Source organism: Neoarius graeffei, chromosome 23, assembly GCF_027579695.1.
Source record: "Neoarius graeffei isolate fNeoGra1 chromosome 23, fNeoGra1.pri, whole genome shotgun sequence".
Taxonomy (NCBI): domain Eukaryota; kingdom Metazoa; phylum Chordata; class Actinopteri; order Siluriformes; family Ariidae; genus Neoarius; species Neoarius graeffei.
Window position 1 is genome coordinate 55,718,935 of NC_083591.1, and position 24,045 is coordinate 55,742,979.

At 41.6% G+C, this 24,045-nt stretch overlaps 2 protein-coding genes across 2 annotated transcripts; one reads left to right on the plus strand and one right to left on the minus strand.

Moving 5' to 3' along the window:
• Positions 1 to 4,163: 4,163 nt before the first annotated feature.
• On the minus strand, positions 4,164 to 9,879 carry cldn15la (claudin 15-like a). The gene is made up of 5 exons (XM_060906471.1): positions 9,663 to 9,879; positions 8,219 to 8,383; positions 5,767 to 5,848; positions 4,672 to 4,785; positions 4,164 to 4,242 (listed from the first exon to the last, which is right to left on the minus strand). The coding sequence occupies exons 1-5, from the start codon at positions 9,877 to 9,879 to the stop codon at positions 4,164 to 4,166; spliced, it is 657 nt and encodes a 218-aa protein (XP_060762454.1).
• Positions 9,880 to 17,270: 7,391 nt separating this feature from the next.
• Positions 17,271 to 18,950, plus strand: LOC132871327 (E3 SUMO-protein ligase KIAA1586-like). The gene has a single exon (XM_060905439.1). The coding sequence runs from the start codon at positions 17,271 to 17,273 to the stop codon at positions 18,948 to 18,950; it is 1,680 nt and encodes a 559-aa protein (XP_060761422.1).
• The last annotated feature ends 5,095 nt before the right edge of the window (positions 18,951 to 24,045 follow it).

The following is a 24,045-nucleotide window of genomic DNA, read 5'->3' on the forward strand; positions in this document are numbered from 1 at the left end:
GATAATGAGTTCAGCAGCAATGTCACATTTTGATTTAGAAAATACAACACCTAATGATCGTTTTCATACATGTATATAAATCATAATTTTATCTGTATGAGAATCTTGCAAAATTACCTCTAGCATGTCAATAGGTAGTAGAACTTATAGAATAAAGATATTGTGATCCGCAAATCGCGTATATATCCCGATTATCGCCTACCTAGAAATTACTATTTATTTGCAATCTGCAGTCCAAATTATCAATCAAAAACTTGTAGAAGCTTCTCCCAATGACATTTAAAGTGCCAGTTCAGACAACTGAGTAGTTAGTATGTGTTAGGAGTGCCAGAAGCTGCTGTAATTAAGGTCTAAGGCCTAACAAACACCTCAGTCAATGCTAACAACCCAAGTTGACACACAGTGAAGTCAGTGCTCTTCAGTAAATACTGCTGGTTATATAAGCATAATAAATTGTAATTAATAAATTCATCAAGACTCGTCTCCATATTTTTGTATTAAGTTGTGTTTTTGCTTGTGAATACATAGAATCTACATGTATACAGTAACTAGATCTACTTTCTTGTTTAAAAAAATTACATAAGACCTTGTATTAAAGTGTAGATCTACATGTAAAACTAATTAAAATTATATAAAATTTGTACTTTATTTTTTAGAGACTGATTTAGTGAGGAATTGGTGCTTTCCTGAAATATTTGATATATTGCTATGTAATGATAGCTTGTATGTATGTTTGAAGCACTGAAATATTTGATATATTGCTATGTAATGATAGCTTGTATGTATGTTTTATGTAAGGTTGGCTTTTGATTCTTTGATTAGGAGTATAAATAAAATACTGTTACTTTAACCTGTCGTTCTGTTTCATTTGCTATTTAATGAGATATTTTAAGCCTGAATTAGACGACTAAGCAACGTTCATATTTAGATGTCTAAAACAAGTAAATCGTAGATGTATATTAGATGACCAAACTTAGAGGTTTAATAGAGGACTAAACTTAGACGTATATTAGACGTCTAGTCCTAAACGTATACTAGAATTCCATGGTAGACGTTTACTAGACAACTTTTAGAGGTTTAAGTTTGACGTTTATTAGATGTTGTTTAGAGGTCTTGTGCCCACTGGGCTGGACATTACTTCATGTTACTCAATAATCTGGTCCATTCAGTTCCGCTTTATTGAACCCAAGACAAACTTTGTTTATCACACAACTTGCTTTCGCTTTTTAAAACAAATAATACAGTACAGATCAGTCAGAGTACTCAAATTACAGTACATAATATCCAAAATCTGTAAAATATTCTTTCGTCGTTAATGAATGAAATTCCACATGAATCATCAGCCTCGTATTTAAAAAAAAAAAACGTAGAAAAAAAGGATGGGTTAAAACCACTGGCGGCTCGTTAATAGGGGCGATTTGGGCGACGCACTCCCAAACAGGGAGGGAGATTTTTTTTTTATCTACTCCTACTACCAACAGTAATGTCATTGTCCAATCAGGCTAAGGTCACGCCTGGTGTAGCCACGCCCTTTTGGGGCGATTTCTGTCAGGTTCAGATTTGCCCCAAAATCTCCCATTGACACTAACGGTACGTACGTTTTTTTTCGAAAATCCTGCTCCCAATGCGTTCACACTGCAGGCTGAAGTGACTCAAATCCGATCTTTTCGCCCATATGTGACCTGTATCCGATCTTTTATTGACAATATGAACGACACAGATCCGATTTTTTCAAATCCGACCCAGGCCGTTTGGATATGTGGTCCTAATTCCGATTCCTATCTGCTCTTTTCATATGCGACTTCAGTCTGAACCGCCAGGTCGCATTCATCCGACTTACACGTCATCAACAAGCCACAAACGTCACTATTCTGCGCTGAAGTAGGCGGCGGGTCTCTCAAAAAAAGTTACAGCAACATGGCGCATAATCACGGGCGCAGATAGAGGGGGGGACTCGTCCCACCCAGATTTAAATTCACCTCGTTCGGTCCCCCCCCACTTATAGGGAGGAAAAAACATCTATGCTGTCTTTCTTTGCATAAGGCAAACCTCACGGAAAAATCAAAAGACTAATTACCATTCGGTTTATTGAGGTGCACAGCAGTGTATACATAGTTGCAACAACTCACATAAAACAAAACAAAGACTGATATTCGGTTGGTTGAGCTGCGCAGACTGCACAGGTTGCGAGCTTGAGCTTGGTTGCTATGGTAACCCACAACAAGTTTGACAGGCATATCGGGGTTGGGGTTGGTTTGCTGGCAGCTTTGTCCCCCCCAGTTTTTTGTCCCCCCTCCCCCCCCAGTTCAAGAAACGTATCTGCCACCCTGCGCATGACATCAATGCGAGGGACGCTTCGGGCTGTGAAGGTTCTGAATCTTCTCAATGGAAGGACGCAGAGGTTAGGGAGCTGATTTCCATTTGGGGGGATGCAGCTATTCAAGCTAGATTGGATGGGTCATACTGCAACCGGGTGGTTTTACTTCCGTAAACACTGGCCATGCTCACTGCGTGTGACGTTGTCGTATCCTGCAATGTGCATGTGGAACACTTTTAGGTCGCTTTTCGTTCATACTGAGGATCACATACAAGTCGCATATATTTGTTAATGTGAACGACCTCACAAAAAAATCAGAATTGAGCATTAAGCCTTGCAGTGTGAACGTAGCGTTAGGTTTCATGTGCTCGCACAAGCAGCGTGCTTACGTCATACGCCTGTTGCGCCGCGCAAGTGTTGCCAGATTGGTTTTTAGTGCATTTTGGCGGGTTTTGAACATAATTTTGGGCTGGAAAACGCAACTTGCGCGGGAAATGTGTGAACATTCTATGAAGATGGCGGCGAGTGTTGAGTGCAACAATACGATAGCGTCTCTGAAAGAAGTTCCCTTTAGTCGTCGTACCAATGAGGAGAAAACGGCAATCAAACAGCTAGGACCTCCTAGACCGAATTTAAACATCAAGCAAGTGTCTACAAAAGGGGGAGAAGACCTACTCAAGAGGTTTTAACAAGAACTGGTACCACCGGAAAACTTGGCTAGCTGGCTGTGATGTAGTCAATGCTCTCTTACCCTTGTGTTCTCTTCCACCCTGGAAGTAGCACAGCAGACGGTACAGTGATATCTGATATTTGAATTTACTAGGCAAAAGTTGTTTTTGTGTGTGTGTTTTACCAATGGCAGTTTAACATTGCCATGCTTGGAATATTTCAGTAGCCTCAAGTTCTCTCTGACTTGGTGTAAATTAAGCATGTTTTCAGTTTTTATATATTGTTCAGTATATGTGTTCATTGGAGCCAGCAGCACCTTACCTTTTTTCCAACTTGTTAAGCCAAGTTGCACTGACTACAAAACCTTGTGTAACCTTGTGTGTATATAGCTAAATAACTAAAGCCTTTTGTGTTCATTGACAACTTGTAATACTTTAAATTTCCTTTTAAGGCATGGCTTTCTGGAGGAATTCTTGGGAAAAAACTGCAGAATTTATTTAGAATTATTTGTTGTTAAAATGGTGCAATTCCATATAAAAAACACATAATTAAGCTGCACATGTTTGTTTGATGGTTATGCTTTTCTTCATCTTTTTCAAAACTTAAATAAACACTTGTTTTGGATTTATATCCTGCCACTTTAATTGCATTCTTTAGAATTGAAGAAATTAGAATATGTTTATAATTAAGAATTTGTGTCTACTTATTATAGAATACTGGAATAATATGAGAAAATAAATGAGTAATGTAATATTAATTGATTGTGATGCCAAATGTTTTGCTTTGAAGGCTTCACAATGAATCTTCCTTAGTTTTAGCCTGGCAAGCCAGACTAAATGTGAATATTTGCCACTCGTAGGCAAAAATATTTTTGGCCGCTAGGCGGGTGGGTCTAGTTTACTAGGCTACCTTAGTTTGCCACCTTTAACTTGTTTAGTCTTGCCACCTAGTGGAGAGAAGAGATATTGTCTATATTGATATCTGAATTTACCAGGCAAAAACAAGTTCGGCCAATTGACTTGCTACCTAGGTCAATTTACTTCAGTCCTGTGGACATTTACGGTCCGTGTAGACATAACGGGGGAAAATTGCCTCCCCTGAAAAAAAATTCAGGAGCCGCCACTGGTTAAAACAAACAACCAAGTAACAACAGTACATGCAGAGAAAACTGTGAGGATTAGACGTAGGCCCTCGCCGTATCTGAATCAGACACAGGTTTGTGGATCTTTGCTGTCTGATTGCTGGGGTAGTATCCGCTGTAAAATACAACAACAACACAGTTAGAGGAATAAACAAAGGAATTGAGAAATAAAATGAGAAAAATGAGGATCGGCTAAAAAGTCGGTGAATCACAAGAGAGTCAGTCTGATGTAATCGTGACTCTTTTAACCCTTTGGTGACTGACCCCTTGAAAATGGTTCCTCCAGGAACTATGACGTTTCAGTTGTCAAGACAACGGAAAAACTAAAATACAAGAGCATTTTGTTTTGTGCACAAGAGCATTGTGACGTATCTTTCTGTTTTTGTATTTTAGTTTCTCCGTTGTCTTGACAACTGAAACGTCATCGTTCCTGGAGGAACCATTTTCAAGGGGTCAGTCACCAAAGGGTTAAACCACTGGATTAGGAACTGATTAGGAGTCCTTGATGTATGTATGATGTAAGCAGTGTGTGTGAGCATCTCACCCCTTGGGTCGTCCTGAAGATGCTCCTTTGCAGGAGCAGCAGAGCATAGCTCCGCCCAGAATGGAGAGACAGGCTCCGCCCCATCCTATGTACAGTCCCGTCCCCAGCTCGAATCTGCAAACACACACAAAAGCTGTGTTCACATATATACCAGTACGATAGTGGTATAACTGTATCGATACAAAGTATACTGGTACAGTTTAGTGCATCTGTCCACACTAGTGAGAAATATTTGCAGTTTTCTTTCACAGTAGTTGAAATGCGCGTGCGCGAAATGTTTCCGTGGTTACCGAGTAACTTCCTTCTGGGAATATGGCGGATGAAACAACGTGTGTGTGCTTTTTGTTGTCAATGTACAGTCTGTATTTCTGGTGGTCATTTATTCAGTCGAATCATATAAAACGCACGAGGCAGTTGAGAAAGAAACAATGAAAACGAATCTCCGTTCTTCATTATTTTATTCAGCAAAGACATCGATTGAGGTGTGTGACTTTGCGCATGCGCATTATATTTGTATCGATACAGAACCGCTTCATCTGTCCACACTACAGCGAAGCACTACAGTACCGATACTGTACCGGTACGAAACCCATACATTTGTGGGTTTCGTACCGATACAGTTATACCGCTACAGTACCGGTATAGTTGCTAGTGTGGACAGGTGTTGCGGTACGAAAGTAGTATCGTATCGGTACAAAATCCCTAGTGTGGACAGGTGTTGCGGTGTGAAAGTAGTATCGTATCGGTACAAAATCCCTAGTGTGGACAGGGTAAAAGTGAGTCAGGACACAGGGTGGACACAGAGAGAGAGAGAGAGAGAGAGAGAGATTGATCAAGGAAAATAAAGTGGAAAAAAAGAAAAATCAAAGGAAAGTGTGAAAGTACACAAGAAAGAAAGAAATTGAAAATGAAAGCATGAGAACGCGCATGGAAATAAAGAACAGAAATACAGATAACAAGAGAAAGAAAAAACATCAAACAAATAATAGGAAGGAAAGGGACAAGAAGAAGAAGTGTAATATGAGAAAAAGTGTGATAAAAGGAAAAAGGGAAATAAAAGAGAGAGACAGGGAAGAGATGAGTGCAAGCCCTCACTTAATGCCTCCGTAGAAAGGGTCTTGAAATTCTTCAACAACACGTGCAGCGTACCATGAGGTGGCTACCATCGTACTTAAACCTGACAATAAATAACAGCAATGATGGAAAGTTAAAGGTGCAGACACTGATTTGAACCCAATACACTTTTAGTCAAATGCAGTGAATATCTAATCACGGTCTACCAGCTGTCCATTCTGTGCACGCTGAAAAAAAAATCTGGTGTTCACACATAGCCCTGGCTCTTTAAATAGGAAATAAACAAAGTGGTACGGTCCGAGCCGCATAACGTTATTCCAGACAATCAGCAGCAGGGGGTGGGGCATTCATGCTCATGCACAGGACAGGGGAAAGGGTAGGGTAGGGGGGATGGGGAAAGGGGGGATGGGAGTGAGAGGAACGGTGTTCCACATTCCATACATTTTGGTGGTGGTAATGCATCAGTTCGTTCTTTGACAACCACCAATAAACCTCAAAGAAGAAGAAAGGAAAGAGGGCCTATTGGCTAGGAGAGGGAGTATTGTAAGCCGTGGGTGTGTGAGGAAGCAGAAAAAAACCACACCGTAGCCGGCCAGCTCTCCTGTTCATCCTACTTTCCAGTGGCTGCTCCCTGGACAATAAACTGTACTACATCCGACTACAGCAAACTCCTCAGCAGAGTGTATTCAGCTGGACGGCTTGCCTTGTTTTGTGCCAACTGAACTGCATCTCTCTGTAGTAAGGCTCACAGTGGTTGCTTGTGTGTTTACATCAACCCAATGGTGCAAGAACTCACTGCTAGTTTCTAGTTGCTCAGCGGTTTAGTCACATTAGAATGGTGGACTTTTTTTTTTTTAAACTTTTACCATTGGCCTGTTTTAGTAATTATTGTACTGCCAGCTGATGTTAGTACACGTGCACTTCATGTAGTTCTGTGTTGTTTTATGTAGCACCATAGTCCTTGAGGAATGTTGTGTTCTTCAGCTGTGTACTGCACCAGCTGTTTGCTTTGATTTAGCTATGAGAAAGAGGCATTTACTGGATTTCACCATATTTCTCTTTTGGTCAGCTAGGCCAGATGTTAATGCTGTTGTCTTGGCAACGTGCATCCATGAATTTGCGGGCAGAGCTTCTGAAGGAGCACTAAAGGGAGTTGTGTATTTATTTGGCTGTTGAGTTCAAATATCAAGAAACTTTCTCCAGAATTGATGACTTTAAGAGGTGGAAATGGAATTTTATTCATTATTATGCCGCAGAGGCACGGTGGTGTAGTGGTTAGCGCTGTCGCCTCACAGCAAGAAGGTCCTGGGTTCGAGCCCCGGGGCCGGCGAGGGCCTTTCTGTGTGGAGTTTGCATGTTCTCCCCGTGTCCGCGTGGGTTTCCTCCGGGTGCTCCGGTTTCCCCCACAGTCCAAAAGACATGCAGGTTAGGTTAACTGGTGACTCTAAATTGACCGTAGGTGTGAGTGTGAATGGTTGTCTGTGTCAGCCCTGTGATGACTTGGCGACTTGTCCAGGGTGTACCCCGCCTTTCGCCCATAGTCAGCTGGGATAGGCTCCAGCTTGCCTGCGACCCTGTAGAAGGATAAAGCGGCTAGAGATAATGAGATGAGATTATGCCGCAGAGACTTGTTTGGCAAATGTTCTATATAATTGTTAAGATAAAAATAAAATGATTTTCCAAATCACCAATATAGTCAATCAGCTATGACATGTTTGGTGTCTAAACATTCTTCTTTGCCACAGACATCCATGGCCAGGAGCCAAAGAGAGCAAAACTGGCCTGTGCTCTCAAGGAGGGAGGGCTGGCACACTCTCCTTTCCCTGTCCATGATAGCAACACTTGCCAATATGGGCATCATTGAGTTCATGCATATGGAGGTGGGCAGATAATGCCTTCCTCAGAGTATGTTACACTGCCCCTAATGTTGCATAAGCAGCAGTTTGAAAGCATGGTATCACATGCCTCGGAGGAAGCAGGCTGGTAGGTGTGGTGCAATGGGGAGATCCTGTAAGTGGGAATTGGCCATGACTAAATTAGGAAGAAATTGGGAGAAAATCGAAAAAAAAACCCAAAAAACCGTTCATTGTGTAGTGGCGCTATAAGGCTAATATACACATAAATGGAGTAGGCTAATATAGCTAACACATAATAGACGATTGTGGCCTCCAGTTTATTACTGTGTTTCCAAAGTTTAAAAACTAAATTTATTGTTAAAAGTGATGTATATGATATCATCCAAATGTGTATATTATTTGTCTATAATATACTTGCCTATTTGTATATTATTAAATTCTAGCTACAAGGACACATTGGATACTAATGTCCATACCTGAAGTAAGAAAAAATATTTTTAAAAATATAATTTTTGTTAAAAATCTTACAGTCATACACAACATCAAACATGTCAGACTTTAATTCAAACTTTCTGTTGTGTGAAAAATAAAACCTCACATTGCCACACTGAACTCACCTGCCAGGAGAAAGAGAATGCCACCAGTGGCAGCCATCTTAGATTTTGCCTGATCGCTGGCACTCCCGATTGAAATGCACTTTAGGCCCATGGTAGCCATGATCATAGAGGAGAGGCCTAAAATGAGGGCGATGATCATCAGAGCCCGACATGCTTGCAAGAAACCTGGACAGAAGAGGAGAACCGACATGAAGGTGAATTTTATTACACCTCCAATATAGGTGCCAACAATGATGCGATAAAAGAAGTCTTTGGTTCATATTGCTGGTCTTTCTCTCTGGAAAAAGTGGTGCTTTCCAAGAATGTGTTCATGATAAATATCGTCCAGATCAATTAAAATCATTAAATCGCCACCTACGAGCACAAGATCACCATCTGATCACCACAGAGACCATCAGGCCCAAAGGTTTTGTAGAACTTTTGAAGTTCATCAGAAAATCATCAAATGCCTGACTGGTGACATGCAAACCATTATAAACCATCAATATTCATTATAAACCATTACATCACAGTGGAATTCTCAAATCTGATTGGTCAGAAGGTATCAATCTCACATTTATGGTGATAACATGAAAAAACTGCATTTTCCCTTTTTTTCCAGAGAAGAAGAGAAGCTAATGAGGGAATGGCTTCATCGCTGGTGTAACATAAATAAGTACAGGAACTTGGAACAATAAATAGCTAAAAAGCATAAAATTAATAAAAAATGTATAAATCGCTATCGTTTAGGAGAAATGCACCACTTTGGTATATGCCGTTAATCAACTTTATCATTGTAACAGTACTTTATCATGCTTTATCATGCCACTCTGTTGATTATTTTTCTATAACGTAGAGTGTATTAGTCCTTACTTCCTAATTACCAGGAATACACAATGGATAGAGGAATATATAATAAATACACAGTTCTGTGGATAGATGAAAATTTCCACAAGTGAACTTTAATCTTTAAAAAAAAGCTTGCTTTGTTGAATAAATAGACATAAATTTGAAAAAAAGAAATAAATAGTTGCCTTTTTTCCAAGAGTGGTTTCTATTTTAAAACTGAGAATAATTACATTTGTAATTTTTCTATCATATAGTTTATTTCAAATTTTCTGAAGCAAAAATATGATTTCTGTAAAAGCACAGCAATGGCTATTGATTTTTTATTTACTGTAAGTAAAAAAAAAAAGTCCCGGGCTTTTTCCTCCTTGCCAGATCCTTATCATGTGACTTTGACACTAAATTGGCGGCCTGAAACCAAGTGGATATTAAAGAGTGAACCTAGAACATCTTACGTTTACTTAAATTAAACAAAAACCACCACTAGTTTCAGTTCCACTCAATGGCCAAATTGTCCTCCGTAATGTTTTCCGAAAACCTTTCATCTAAATACCAAACGTTAAATTCTAGTCAAGGCCGTGTTGACCCAGATTTGATGGGAAGTGAAAAACTCGCTCACCTGGCAAGTCCAGCAAAGACTCAAAGTCTCGGCACTGGGAGATCCCAGTGCTGTCTTCAGCACACGCATGCCACAGGTTCTCATACTGACGACTCGAGATGATGGCACTACCGGAGACCGATGAGATTTTCCAGTAGTCATTGGTCAGACTGGCGCCTATTATCAACCAAGATGCGACGCCTAGCAAGAACCCGGTCAGTTCCAACGCTGTCGACATTTTCACCCTGACTTTTCTCAGGAGCACCAAATCAAATCTCAGAGCAGCCTTATAAAGCTTAAAAAACTTGAATCTTCTCTGTCTCCTCTGGCTCTTCCTGTGCTGCTGATCACTGAGAGTGGAATGATTTCAAGTAAAGAGCCAGACTTTAGCCTTTACAGAGGGCCATAAAAATGAGCGCCACACCCTGAGCACCCACTCTGCTCTCGATGATGATGATATGGGTGTGGAACTGTGGACAGTCATCTTATAGTGACACATAACCATGCCTGGCTTTAGCAGAGACCATTTATGGCAGGAGGGTTTGTTTACTTTCGAATCAAGAAAAAAATTACTTCTCAGTAAACACTGAATGTTGAAGATGTCAACAAAACCAGACCTCAGTTTCTTTAATTCTTGTGCAGTTTCAGAAAAACAAGAACAATAAACTGCACTTTTGCTTGTCAATTTGATGGTATTTTTAAAAGTTACATTTGTCATATCTTAGTTTGTAGACTAAGTCATGCACTGGTCAACTCTTGAACCTCACACAGTTTATTGAAGATGGTTTGGAGAATGGAAAAATCACAGGTGCTGCATTTGTTGATCTTTCTGCAGCGTACGACACAGTCAACCACAGAATTCTTACCAAGAAATTGTATGAGATGACCTCAGATGTGAGACTGACCAAACTGATTTGCAACATATTGTCAAATAGGAGATTCTTCATGGACCTTGATGGCAGACGGAGTTGATGGCGGACACAGAAGAACGGGCTTCCACAAGGGAGTATCCTTGCTCCTCTGTTGTTTAATATCTGTACTAATGACCAACCCATACACCCAGGTACCAGAAGCTTCCTCTATACTGATGACTTGTGCATTGCAACTCAGAAGCATACCTTTGAAGAAGTAGAAGATTCCCTCAGCAATGCTCTGGATGGTCTCATCCCTTACTATGCCACAAACCATCTCAGAGCTAACCCAGACAAAACACAAATATGTGCTTTTCATCTGAAGAACAGGGACGCGAACCGCCAACTACAGATTAGCTGGTATGTTAAACGGCTGCAGCACATCACCAAGCCTGTCTACTTAGGGTTACACTTGACTGGTCCCTCACATACAAGAACCATATCACCAAGACCAGGGTGAAGGTGGGATCAATGAATAGTATCCTGAGGAAGTTGACCAATACCAAGTGAGGTGCCAGTGTTAAGACAATCCATACTACAGTCCTGGCTTTATGCTTCTCTACAGTGGAGTATGCTTCACCGGTCTGGAGTAGATCAGCTCATGCCACCAAAATTGACCCAGCTTTGAATGCTGCCTGCCGGGCTGTCACTGGCTGCATGAAACCCATGAAGGTAGATGACCTTTACTTGCTGTGTGGCATCGCACCCCCTAGCATTAGGACTGTTGCATCCCAGAAAGAGACATTGAAACAGGAAAGTGACCCTCGCCACTCTCTTTTCAACCATGTGCCAACGGAAAAGAGGCTGAAATCAAGGCACTGCTTCATACATTCTGTTGAGCCACAGAACAACAGCCCTCACAACCAGCAACTCTCCCTGTGGACCAAAAATCTTACCCAAGCACCGCACAGGGTGTCCATCAGCCCTAAGGAAACCCTTTCCCCTGGCTCCAGTGAAGCATGGCCCTTCTGTTCATGTCTTAACCATATGAGAACTGCTGTAGGCCAATGCAAAACCAATCTAGTGAAGTGGGGATATAGAGAGAATGACGACACCAGTTGACTGTGTGGAGAGGAGCAGACTATGCAACATCTACTAGTTTGCCCACATTTACCAGATCCCTGCACCCAAGAAGACCTGGAAGCGTTGTCCCCCTGTGTGAAACAGTGCATCCAACACTGGACAGGGACAATTTAATCTAAAGTTGTTGCGTAGTGACTTGAAGAAGAAGAAGAAGTAGTTTGTAGACTTAAATGATGCTGTCTGTGTACCTTGTTTGGGGTACGTAATCTGGTTTTAAAGACCACTGATGCACCTTTGAAGGAACACTTGGGGAAAAATGTAAAAAAAAAAAAATTACCAGTACAATAGTCCTGTGTCACTGAATTGTTTATCATCCTGGAACAACAATGCATTCTGAAGAGTTTCTTAACAAGATCCAGTGATTTAATGGTGTACAAGATACATGTCACTGGGAATTATATACATACAGTGTATATATAAAAAGTGTGTATTAACCACTGGTGTAAAACAGTGACAAGATTTTATGGCTGTGCAGACTGATACCAGACTCCAGAAATGACCAAGCACTCAATACTTCATTCTTTCTACGCATATGAGAACAGTCTCACTGTTGTAGTTATGCAGAAGGTAATTTATGTCTTTAATTCCTGTCTAATGTCTCCTGAACATATATTTCCAAGTCAATCTCCCAAATGAACCAAAATGTCATTCATTTATCAAACTTCAACCTGCTTCTGGGTCTTTCAGAGTTCACCCATCCCTTAAATTAGGTGCAATTTTATCAACATTAGCTCCAGTATACATCTGTATATCGAAATCATTGGTTCATCACAATGAGTCAAGTAATGCGCTCTTGGATGGACAGTTTCACCGTGGTAAATTCAAATGAGTTCAGAGTTTTCATTTCGTAATGAAACTGTATCATATGAACGTTAGATACAGAAATGAAGAGCTTTTTGAACATTATAGCTTTATGGCTTTATGGCCTGGTTAATGGTTGATCAACAAAACTCAAAGTACAAATTCTGAACTCACTACTTCTTGTTTTGTTCTCTCTCTCTCTCGCCATCTGCTGGAGGACAGTTGCCATGCCAGCTAAAATCACACAAATGCAGACAACAATGTGCCAAAAACCACATTATTTGGTGTGTTAGTTAGTTTAACTTACAGTTGTGGTCAAAAGTTTACATACAGCGACATGAATGCCATCTTGGATATGAATGTCATGGCAATATTTGGGCTTTCAGTAATTTCTTTGAACTGTTCTTTTTCTGTGGCAGAATGATTGTACAGCATACAGCTTTAATTAAAGAACACTAGAACTTGGTGCACAAGTTTTAATTTTCTTTGGGTTTTCTGAAATCAACACAGGGTCAATATTATACATACAGGGTCAAAAATATACATACAGGACACCTAATATTTGGGTAAAATGTCTCTTCGCAAGATTCACCTTGATCAAACATTTTTGTTTACCATGAACAAGCTTCTGGCAGAATTCTGGTTGGATATTTCATGACTCTTCATGGTAGAATTGGTAGAGTTCAATTAAATTTGTTTTTTTTTTCTTAGCATGGACTCAACTTATAAGCACGGTCCATATATTTTCAATAGGGTTGAAGTCAGTACTTGTTTAAAGCTTAATGTTAGCCTGCTTTATCCTCCACAACCAGTTCTGATGCGTGTTTAGGTTCAGTGTCCTGTTGTAACTCCCAAGTCATGTTCAAGTTTCTGATGGTTTATGCTGAAGAATTCTGAGGTAGTCCTCCTTCTTCAATATTCCATCCATTTTGTGCAATGAACCAGTTCCACTGGTATCAAAACAGCCCCAGAGCATGATGATCCTACCACCAACACCAGCTGGTACAGTGTCCCTCTGTACATGGTGGTCATTGTGGCCAAACAACTCAATCTTTGTCTCATTTGACCATACAGCTTTCCTCCAGAAGGCTTTTTCTTTGTCCATGTGGTCAGCTTCAAACTTTACTTAAGATTGAAGGTGTCAATTTTGGAGCAGGGGGTTATTTCTTGGATAGCAGTCTCTTCGTCCATGGTGATATAAAACTCACGGAATTCTAGACAGTGATCCATCAGCTTCCAGTTCATGGCAGGGCTGTGCCATGGTGGTTCCCAGGTTGTTTCTGACCATCTAAACCAATTTCCTTTCAGCTGAGGGTGACAGTTTGGGTTTTCTTGAAGCAAAGTGGCTTGGCAAAGTGACTACACCTCACAATAACTTGGATACAATTATTTGAACTGATCTTGGAATTTGCAGTTGTTTAGAAATGGCTCCAAGAGACATTCTGGAGTTGTGTATATCTGCGATCATCTTTCTCAGATCTGCACTGAGCTCCTTGGACTTTCCCATTTTACTGTGTGTTGGTCAATCCAATGAGTGCTGTAAACAAACCCTTTTTTATGAAGGCACACAGAAGCTACCAGCTGTAGTCAATCATGATCACTAACAGGAAGTTAAGAGACCTCAGCCTTGGCAAGAAAAGTCACATTTTGGAAGTTTCAGCACCTCTGAATAAATAATCTAATGAGTGTATTTTACATTTTTTACCCTGTATGTATATTTTTGACCTTGTATGTATAATTTTGACCTTGTGTTGATTTCAGAACCCCTCTGCCAAAAAAAATTTAAATTTGTGAACCAAATTTTAATGTTTTTTTAATTAAAGATGTATGCTGTACAATCATTCTGCCACAGAAAAAGAACAGCTCAAAGAAATTACTGAAAGCCCAAATATTGCCATGACATTCATAAGATTATATTCATGTCACTGTATGTAAACTTCTGACCACAACTGTAGATATATGGATTAAAGTAAAATAATTTAAAATTTTTTTAATGTTTAATTGATTTGAATTTTTTAACATGTCTGTCTCCACACCTTTCATTTCAATATCCATTGCCACAGAGGTCACAGAGGCAATACCTCCTTTACTAGAGCCAACAGGCATATAAGCCACGCCTCCTTCACTAGAACTGATGGCACAGAGGCCAAAACTACTTTAATAGGACTGACTGGCAGATAGGCCACACCTCTTTCATTATGACTGACATACACACTTAGGCCACACCTCTTTCATTAAGACTGACATACACACTTAGGCCACACCTCTTTCATTATGACTGACATACACACTTAGGCCACACCTCTTTCATTAAGACTGACATACACACTTAGGCCACACCTCTTTCATTAAGACTGACACAGACACTTAGGCCACACCTCTTTCACTATGACTGACACACACACACACACACACACACACACACACTCTTCGGCCACACCTCCTTCATTAAGACTGACACACACACTTAGGCCACACCTCTTTCACTCTGACACACGCACACACAGACCACACCTCTTTCACTATGACTGACACACACTTTTTGGCCACACCTCCTTCACTCAGACTGACACACACGTAGGCCACACCTCTTTCATTAAGACTGGCATACACACTTAGGCCACACCTCTTTCACTGAGACTGACACACACACTTAGGCCACACCTCTTTCATTAAAACTGACATACACACTTAGGCCACACCTCTTTCACTGAGACTGACACACACACTTAGGCCACACCTCTTTCAATGAGACTGCCCCCCCCCACACACACACAGACCACACCTCTTTCACTATGACTGACATACACACTTTTCAGCCACACCTCCTTCACTCAGACTGACACACACGTAGGCAACACCTCTTTCATTAAGACTGACATACACACTTAGGCCACACCTCTTTCATTAAGACTGACATACACACTTAGGCCACACCTCTTTCATTGAGACTGACACACACACACTTAGGCTACACCTCTTTCATTAAGACTGACACAGACACTTAGGCCACACCTCTTTCACTATGACTGACACACACTAAGGAACGATTTGAACAGTTCAAAATAAAAAATGAATGGCTGTATGCCCAAAATGGTATGCTTGGCTGCACGGGCGATTGCTCTAAGACAACGAGGGAGGCTCAGCCTCCCCTAAAAATGACGAACATCGTGTAGGATGAATTGCGCTAGGCTTATGTTATAGCCGACCTTATAACATTGCTATTTCAGATCCAGAATCATAGAAATATATGTGCTCAACCCAACTACAGTGCAAAATCATTCCCTTATAACTTTAATGTGTGCGTGAGTTTTTCCCCCTCGTGACAGCGCGATGCAGCCCAGCCTCAGTGGATTGGGAGCTTTGTGCTTGTCAATCTCAAAATGCAAGACGATTATTGGACAAATACTGCGAAAATGCCCGCCCACAGAGTCTCATGGACTCCCAGCCTCAGTGGACTTCAATGGCATTTGGGAGCTATGCGCTTTTCAATCTCAAAATGCAAGATGATTATTGGACAAATACTGCGAAAATGCCCGCCCACGGACTCCGAGCCTCACATGGGAGGGACATGGCAGTTTCCGCGAGGAGACTGGTGATTGGTGAAAGCGGCCGGATATTTTCTTTGATTGACAGCTCGTTTCAACAGCGGTACAGTGTTGCCAGATTGGGCGGTTTTAAATGCATTTTGGCAGGTTTTGAACATATTTTGGGCTGGATAACGTCAGCAGTATCTGGCAACATCAGTTCAGTCCCATGCGGATTCGCAAGTGCTGTGGTGTATTGTAAGAGATCAGCTTACATTTCGATTTCATTCATTACATACGGTTTCTACCAGCTTTTTTTAGTTTGTATATATTTTCATTGTAAATAAAGTGTAAATATAGTGTTGTCAAGTTTGCTATCTTAGTTCCAGAAATGTCGTTTATTTGAGTGACTGAACTTGAACTTGAGGGGGCTAGTCAGCTAGCAAGAAAGCTGCGCACGGATGCTAAGCATTGCTGATTTAATTTTGGTGAAGCCATTTGCCAGTCTTCCTTTCGAGGAAAAAATTAAAATTAAAGAGCAGGGTAGACCAACGCCTCAAATTGACTTGGTGAAAAAGGTAGGGAATAATACTCGTTCCTTTCAGCTCTCCTGGTATGAGAAAGTGAATTGGCTAACAGCAAGTGACCCACATCAGCAACAGTAAATAGGCTCCTTTAGTAATATGTCATGGATGGACCAAAAATATAGAATCTATTTAAAATGTTTATGCTGAGTATATTATATTGGAATATATGTCTTTCTGGATATGAATTAAACACAGCTACAATTTGGAAAACATTTTTAAACAAAAACACAGCCGAGGTCAATTTTTAAACAACATGCCACAATTTTAAAATATAAAATGTTAAAATATACCCCCCCCCCCAACACCACCATCATGTATATTGGACAGTAGGCTAATGGGCCAAAAGAACCTGTTATTTCACAGTTTGTGACCCTGCCAACAATCAGCCAGATCAGAGGCAAGAGTATGGGCAAAACTGATGTGTTTTTTCTTTTAAAATCTGGAAATATCGTAACCGACCAGCCTCCCCTGTTTGAAAGACTACCAGCCGCCACTGCTTGGCTGTACCTCATGCCGTGATGTTAAGTGCCTTGGTGTCAAAGCATCTCGTGGTGTAAATATTGCTAACAATTGGGCAGAGGGGAAGATCGCACCATGTGGCCATTCAAGGAACGTGCAGCTTTCATCCCTGTGCAAAAAATTCATGAACACAGAGAATCTGTAGCCCATAATGAAGCAATAAAGATTCTTCAAACAGCACAGAAAGATATCCTCTTGAACATGAATGCCACCAGCCAGGAGTTCGCGTTTGAGGCCACTGCCGGGGTTTTCAGGACCGCATATTTTGTCGCCAAACATAACAAACCTTTTACAGATTTTGAAAATCTAATTGACCTGCAACAAACAAATTCCCTTGACTTAGGTCGCATTCTGCACAGCAAAACGGTCTGTGTTGATATAATTGATCATGTGTCATCTCAGATGAAACATGAACTTGTGAAGAGGATAATTGAGAACAGAAGTAAAATTACACTGTTGGCTGATGAATCAACAAGTGTGGGGCACAAGTCAACACTCATTGTGTTTTTGAAGGCCAGCATTGATGGAGATATGGAACCCATTGCATTCCCATTAGACTTGATAGAGCTGGATAGTCTGTCTGCTGCTCATATCAAAGAAAAGCTTATGCGCTGCCTGTTCACCAACGGCTTCACCATGGAGTTACTGCAGGAGATGTTAATTGGATTTTGCAGTGATGGTGCCAATGTGATGCTGGGAGTCAAGTCAGGTGTTGGGAAGCTGATCCAGGATGACTTCCCAGACATCATCCTGTGGCACTGCCTTAATCATAGACTGGAGCTGGCTGTGGATCAGGCATTGGATGCCACTGAAGGTACAAAAGACTTCCAAGCATTCCTTGATGCACTGTATGCATTATACAGTCAGTCTCCAAAAAACATGCGGGAGCTGAGTGAGTGTGCCCATAATCTTCACATCACACTAAGAAGAATTGGAAGAGTTTTCAATGTCCGGTGGGTGGCTTCTTCATGCAGAGCTGTTGATGCAGTTTGGCATTCTTATGCAGCACTGGCACAGCACTTCCGAGGTGCATCAGAAGACAGTACAAGGGATAGCAGAGAGATGGCCAAATTCCAAGGGTTGCTTTCTAAGTTGTGCTCCATCACCTTTCTTAAAAATCTTGCACTGATGGCTGATGTTCTGACAGAACTGAAGAACCTCTCTGAAATTCTTCAGAACAGGAGAATCACTCTCCCAAAGGCACATGACATCATGATGACATACATCAAGTGGATAGAAAGTCTCACCGGATATCCAGGACAACATACAGTTGAGGCATGTCAGGCAGAGAGCGACATGAAATTCAAGGGAGAAGATTTAAAAGTTGACAAGTCTCCTATCATTGATTCAGCACAGTTCATCCAAGCAGTGGCAGACAGTTTGAGTGAGAGGCTTTTCACAACCACAGCCAACAGAGCACAGGCCAGTGTTGCAGCCCAAAGAAAAGAAAGTTACACCGCACTGATGAGCCAAATGGCAGTACTTGACCCAGAGAAATGGGACCATGACAATCCCAGACATGGAGAGGATGAGGTGAGGGCTTTGTGCCATGCTCTACATGTAAATGAAAAAACAACACACCTTGGATTTGTTGAATATAAGGCAAGTGGAGGGAGAAGCATTCCAAGCAACATGAAAAAGTTGTGCATAGCAGTAGACACCCTCTCAGCAAGTAATGCAGACTGTGAGAGGGGGTTCAGCACTATGAACAATATAATTACTGAGTACAGGAGCAACCTCACGATCAAAAATACAGCAAACCTCCTCTTCGTAAGTACAGTCGGCCCACCAACCAACCAGTGGAATCCTTTGTCATATGTAAAGACTTGGCTGGCCAAAGGGAGAAGAGCAGCACATTCCACATGTGGCATGGCTCGCTAGCACCCTGAAAAGGACAACTACTTCAGCCCTGTTTGGAATTTTTTTTTTTTTGTTCTCATGGAGGGAATCCATCATTTTGCATTTTTCAGTCAAGTTCCAAATTAAATGTACTGACAAGAAAGTTCTCACAGTAAAATATTTACAAACTGAAATATTTTGTAATGTCCTTTTTTGTACATAGGTACAACAAGGTAGGCCCTAGTTAAGAATATTAAGAAGTTATCTATCTCATGAAAAAGGTGTAAAACGCCTGTGGAAAAAAAACCGGGTAAAACGAGTTTTAAGAAAACGATAAAGTGACGCACTGGAGATTGTAGTACTGGTAGGAACTGAAAACTACTTTCACCCCTGCCTAAGGGCCTCTGCATGCTCTTGCGACAAGGCTTTCGCAGATAGCTTTTCGCAGACAGTTGTAATTTATCGTTGAGTGGGGAGTTAATAGGCGTGCGCGATGTTCTTCACCGTCACAACGCAAGGGGGCGCGAAGTCGCGAAATCGCTAGGAGTAGTTGGTGGGTGTGGTTAGTGGAGTGTTTATCCTCCAGTTACTTATAATGACTAGAACTGGAGTCGTATAGATGTACGTACTTCCTCACTTCCTCGATCAACCGCTCTTCGTGCTGCTCCATCTTCGCTCGTGTTTTTACAAATGGCGGTCGTGAAAACAATACAAACCGGGAAAGTAGGGAAGCGGAAGTGCGTGTACAGCGGATGTAGAGTGGACCAATCAGAGCCCTCTTGTCTGCGACGCTGTCTGCGAGGCTTCTGCGGTGGTCACAATTTTTGGGAGGTGCGCGCAGAGCGTCTGCGAAGGGGGGGGGGGCTACGCAGACGCCATCTGAGACACCATCTGCGAGGACTGCGTTGTCAGCATAAATTGGCCTTAAGTGTGTGTCAGTCTCAGTGAAAGAGGTGTGGCCTAAGTGTGTGTGTTTCAGTCGTAATGAAAGAGGTGTGGCCTAAGTGTGTATGGCAGTCTTAATGAAGGAGGTGTGGCTGAAGAGTGTGTGTGTGTGTCAGTCATAGTGAAAGAGGTGTGGTCTGTGTGTGTGTGTGTGTGTCAGTCTCAGTGAAAGAGGTGTGGCCTAAGTGTGTGTGTCAGTCTCAGTGAAAGAGGTGTGGCCTAAGTGTGTGTGTTTCAGTCTTAATGAAAGAGGTGTGGCCTGAGTGTGTGTCAGTCTGAGTGAAGGAAGTGTGGCTGAAGAGTGTGTGTGTGTGTGTGTGTGTGTGTGTGTCAGTCATAGTGAAAGAGGTGTGGTCTGTGTGTGTGTGTGAGGTGAAGAAACAGGTTGAGGGTTGTGTAGGTGGAATTAAAAAGTGAAGAGGCTCCTGGCCTTGTCTGTGAAGATTCTCAGTCATCCAGGTACATAGTAATCTCTGGTTGGTAGAAGAGAGCAACTGGACTTGTTTGAAGATTCTTGAAAACGTTTCACCTCTCATCCGAAAGGCTTCCTCAGTTCTGTCTGACTAATAGGGAGTATCAGGTATGTTTCTACGCACTTTGGGATGAGATCCCTTCGACTGGTGCGGGAGTATGAGAGGACTTCCAGAAAACTGGCAGACATTTTAGCCAGAGAGGATCGTTCTTTTTTGTCAACCTGGAACGGCCATCACTAAACAGAGGTGGGGGTCTAAGACATCTTTTATCAGCCACCTCCAATGCAGCCATCAGAATTCTGATTCTATGATGATCCATGAGAGGGTAAATACCTGATGCTCCCGATTAGTCAGACAGAACTGAGGAAGCCTTTCAGATGAGAGGCGAAACGTTTTCAAGAATCTTCAAACAAGTCCAGTTGCTCTCTTCTACCAACCACAGGCTCCTGGCCTGTAAGACCTGTTTACAAGCCCCACCCACTGATTAAACTTTGATTTAATGAGAATACAAAACAGACAGAATGAACTTGTGTTTTTTGCCTGAAGCAAACATGAACCTGTCAGTGGTGGAAGTTGGGAACATTTCAGGAATGTAAAAGAATGTTGTTTTTTTTGTGCTCTAAATAAAAACATAAAGAAGGTGTTCGAGGCTTCTATGGAATCAGACCCAGTAAAGGAAGTGTGGCCTCTGCAAAATTAGTTCTAGTGAAAAACGTGTGTGTGTGTGTGTGAGAGCCATAGTGAAAGAGGTGTGGCCAAGTATGTGTGTGTGTCAGTCTTGATGAAGGTGTGGTCTAAGTGTGTGTGTGTGTGTGTGAGAGAGCCATGTGAGAGAGCCATCTCACTTGCAAATAACTGAAAAGCTGTAATCACCAGTGACACAGACAGACAATTTCAACACAATGTCAGAATTTTGATTGATTACGAGACTCTTTGAAAAAACTGTTGTGGGTGCAATCAGTTAATTATTGATATTAAGTGATCAATCTCGTTAAATCAGTCTCATTAAATTTTGAAGGTCAATAATTAAAATGAATCAATCCCATTGAATCATTTAATTTGACTCGTTTGAATTGAATCATACCATAGAATCACTCTCATTTGAAGTGAATCGTTCAGTGAATCGTTCAATGAATCATTTAGTGAATCGTTTAGGGAATTGTTCAATGAATCATTTAGGGAATCGTTCAATGAATCATTTAGGGAATCATTTAGTGAATCATACCATTAATCCTGGTGCTTAATAATAAATTACCAAACAGCTAAATTATGGTACATTTCCAAATTATTAAGATCACTTACCATATTATATAACATTTGCACCCTTTTTGAATTCTTTGAGAAAATTGGGGACTTCAGATGTTGTTCACACAAATAAACACAGTTTGTTTAATAAATGAATTTATTATACAAAGATAAAAAGATAAATCAATATATACAAGCAGTGAAGTGTGTGTGTGTGTGTGTGTGTGTGAGAGAGAGAGAGAGAGAGAGGGAGTGTGAAGGACTTGACCATGTGTTTAGCCTCGTGTAGCTAACTACACGTGGTGGAGGCCTAGCTTGTTGGTAGCTAAACAAAAGAATGTTATCTAAACAGAACAAAGGATTAGCTCTGTGTTTAGCCTCGTGTAGCTAACTACACGTGGTGGAGGCCTAGATTAGCCTTGTGTTGCTAGTATGTGTTTGTGAAAGGCCCTATAGCCTAGCTAAAGTGTGTTTGTTAGGCCTGATGGCTTGCTGAGCACATGGTAGGCCTTGATTAGCTTTGTGTTGCTAAGCAGACAAAAGCGAAGCTGTAGCTAACCCACTAGCTCATAACCATACTGAATCCACTGAAATCTTAATGACATCAAGATGTATAATAATGAGAACTATATGTTAGTAGTAAAGAATAAAAGAGAGAAGCATGCGCAGCCTATCTATTAAACAATTGAGAGAACATAGAACCAAAATAAATCAACACGCTGCGTGTTCAACAGTGTAACAATAAACCTGGGTTTAAATTCACACTATTTCAAATAAAAGCAAATTCCTAAGACTATCCTAATTATGCCCAAATGCCAAAATCTTACTTAATCCTGCCTTTAGCAAGATATGAAGAACTATTCGCCGGTGTAGTCTCGGGCCTCGCCGTGGGAGCACGTGAGCCGCTCGTGATGGAGGCGGAGAAACTTTCGGGTCGAACGGAGCACTTGGGTGGTTCCCGTGGAAAGCAGAGGGTTCTTGGTCCGAACCTCAGCGTTCGTGAGGAAAAGTCTCTGATCAGAATAAGATGCACAGCGCTTTGAGTTAAAAAGGATTCAATCGCTTCTTAACTTTTAACTGCCTGGGCTGCAGTCGTGACGTCACTTCTAATGCAAGTAAACCGGTTGTAACTCAGGTTGAGTTTAAAGATCGCGCGACTCTAGAGTTTACCTTTGCCAAGGGTAAGAAGGAAAATCGCGCTGAGTGATGGATCTTGCAAGAAAGAAGACGTCTTTTTGGGGTGGAGAGCGCGCCTCTTTATACATCCAGATCCATCGGAAGCCAGACGTGAGAGAGCAGAGATGGAAGCGTTGTCCCATTGTTTTATGTTTCCTTGTATGATGACGTAGATGATCCCGCCCACGCGTGACGTAGGTCACACGGAAGTGGACTGGGAATTGTAGTTCTGACACAAGATGGCGGCATGATACCTACAGTCCCCCTTTTGGTCTCAGGGGTATGACGGAGTCGTAGCACTGAGAGCACCGTATCGTATCATCGCCGTGTCCATAGTCCTTGAGGTAGACTTGTCCTGTGCAGTCCATGGTGTCCTGCGGAGACTGTGTAAACTTGTGAGTTCCAGTAAGACAGTTGGAGTCAGAGGCATTTTGGGCATAATATAATCACTATGGGCATTTTGGGCATATAATCATTATCTAACTAACTAGATCAAAACCACATCAAAAAAATTAAACATTGAACATGAAACATGTAGTATTCAATTTCTTATGCATAAAAAAAAAACAAGAAAAGAGAAGAAATGAAGGAAGGAAAGAAGTATTAGTGTTTGGGTTGGCAAACCTAATCTTCTGGGAAGGTGATAGCAGTGGGGGGTCTGGCTAGAAAGCGTGCGCTACTGCGGCTAGCTGTCGGGGACACAGACCATCTTTATCTAGCTAGGTGTGTAGTGTTATGTATGGGTTGCCTGGGCAGACCCAGTGGATGTCTTTCGTGAAGGTGCACATCTCTAAGTTTTGTGGATTCACAAAAGTGAGGATAGCACTGCCAAGACTATACGCCAGGTGTATTTGCGATGACTACACACTAGTAATAATAGCGGATTTTAGTATTTTATCTACCATGTTATACTGAAGGGTTACTTCTTTGTGTTGGTGAAGTCTGACCGGGAATGTTAGTGTACGCTTATGGTTGAGTGATGCGTACAAGCTAAGTGGACAGGATGGGCCTAGCTGTCGTCCACCCCCTTTTGGAGTGAGGACTGTTCAAAAGGTTTGATTCGATTATCATGGAAATCGATATGAAAGCATTTGATTAGGCCTAGATATCCTAATGTGATACGCGACGGGGAACGGTTTTCCCACGATCGAAAGGTCTCGACCAGGGTGGTAGGAACTTCTCTGAGATTCGGGCGTAGTAGGCTTTGTGTCCTTCTACTCTCGAATCGAGATTCTTTTGGGCACCTGTAAAGATTGACTGTAGGTGGCGTTGTAGGTCGGCGACATGTTGATGTGCAG

Excerpts from the sequence above, each read along its gene's own strand:
- cldn15la (XM_060906471.1), bottom strand. The coding sequence starts at position 9,879 with ATGTCGACAGCGTTGGAACTGACCGGGTTCTTGCTAGGCGTCGCATCT. Across the intron at positions 8,384-9,662 it reads GTCTTTGCTGGACTTGCCAG|GTTTCTTGCAAGCATGTCGG; the intron begins GTGAGCGAGTTT and ends TCTTCTGTCCAG. Across the intron at positions 4,243-4,671 it reads TCTTCAGGACGACCCAAGGG|CGGATACTACCCCAGCAATC; the intron begins GTGAGATGCTCA and ends TGTATTTTACAG.
- LOC132871327 (XM_060905439.1), top strand. The coding sequence starts at position 17,271 with ATGAATGCCACCAGCCAGGAGTTCGCGTTTGAGGCCACTGCCGGGGTT.